Source organism: Parus major, unplaced genomic scaffold (assembly GCF_001522545.3).
Source record: "Parus major isolate Abel unplaced genomic scaffold, Parus_major1.1 Scaffold330, whole genome shotgun sequence".
Lineage (NCBI taxonomy): Eukaryota > Metazoa > Chordata > Aves > Passeriformes > Paridae > Parus > Parus major.
Genome location: NW_015379280.1, coordinates 37161 through 38443, shown reverse-complemented (window position 1 = coordinate 38443; position 1283 = coordinate 37161). Strand labels below are relative to the sequence as shown.

General features: G+C 61.0%; 1 protein-coding gene across 1 annotated transcript in view; it reads left to right on the top strand.

The window, feature by feature from the left end:
* OTOF (otoferlin) overlaps positions 1–1283 on the top strand; it is a 61500-nt gene that overhangs the window by 33073 nt on the left and 27144 nt on the right. The window contains exons 16-17 of the mRNA XM_015616029.2: positions 232–332; positions 739–829. Of these exons, the coding sequence (XP_015471515.1) occupies positions 232–332; positions 739–829 (192 nt within the window). The remainder of the gene's footprint in view (positions 1–231; positions 333–738; positions 830–1283) is intronic.

The window sequence follows — 1283 nt, the reverse complement described above, 5'->3', positions numbered from 1 at the left end:
GTGGACAGGGGCCGACAGGGAGGGACAGGGATGGACAGGGGTGGTCAGGGGTGGGCAGGGGTGGACAGGGGTGGACAGGGATGGACAGGGATGGACAGGGGTGGTCAGGGAGGGACAGGGGTGGACAGGGAGGGATGGAGGAGACAGAGCTGGGACACAAGGCCGGCATCCCATCCACAAAGCCGGGTCCCCAGCCCCCCACCCCTCACGCTGTCCCCATTGGTGCTGCAGGAAGAGGGGCTCAACGACGTGCAGGAGATGATCAAGACAGAGAAGCCGCACCCAGAGCGCCGGCTCCGCGGGGTCCTGGAGGAGCTGAGCAGTGGCTGCCTGTGAGTGGCACGTGAGAAGGGTGGGAATGTCACCTCACCGTGCCTTCTCCTCAGGATGATGGGACAACATTCCATGACACTGGCACAGGGCTGGATCTTTTGGGCTGGAGCACAGTGCTTCCGTCTGCACCCCAAACACCCCAAAGCAGCGGTGAAAACCTCAATCCTGTGGCCTCCACAGGCCGGTGGCTGTTGGTGGCTCCTGGTGGCACCTGATGACACCTCCTGTCCCTTCCTGACTCTGAGTCTGCACTCTGAACTGGCCTCTTGTCCACAGTTTTGTTGGAGATTGGAGGGAATGAGAGTGTTTCCCTCCAGGGACGTGGCTAGGCTGGCAGAGACCTCCCTGGGAAGGGAATTCCCTGGGAATTCTCATGGGAATCACCGGGACGGCCTTTCCCCACAGGCGCTTCCTGACCTTGGCTGACAAGGACCAGCATCACTCGTCCCGCACGAGGCTGGACCGGGAGAGGCTCAAATCCTGCATGCGGGAGCTGGTGAGTGGGACCTGGACCCTAAAGGGGCTCCAGGAGAGCTGGAGAGGGACTGGGGGCAAGGTCTGGAGGGACAGGACACAGGGAATGGCTCCCAGTGCCAGAGGGCAGGGCTGGATGGGATTTCGGGCAGGAATTGTTCCCTGGCAGGGTGCCCGGCACGGGTTGTTCAGGGAAGCTTTGGGAAGTGTGGAGGAGGATTCCTGAGCAGGAGCTGGAATTTGGTCCATGGACACTCTGGTTTCCTGTCCCTGGGGGTCGAGGGCTTGGGGTTTAATTCTGAGGAGAGGAGCCCAAAGCCCACTTGGGTCTCACCCAAGCCCCAGGTGTCACCGGGGCCTCTCCTGCATCTCCTCTACCAGACTCTGGAAAGAATTTAGGAGCACAGAGGAGCTGGAAAGGGGAATTTTGGGAATCTTGCAGAGCAGAGCTGTCCCAGGGACAGAAGTTTGGGGGT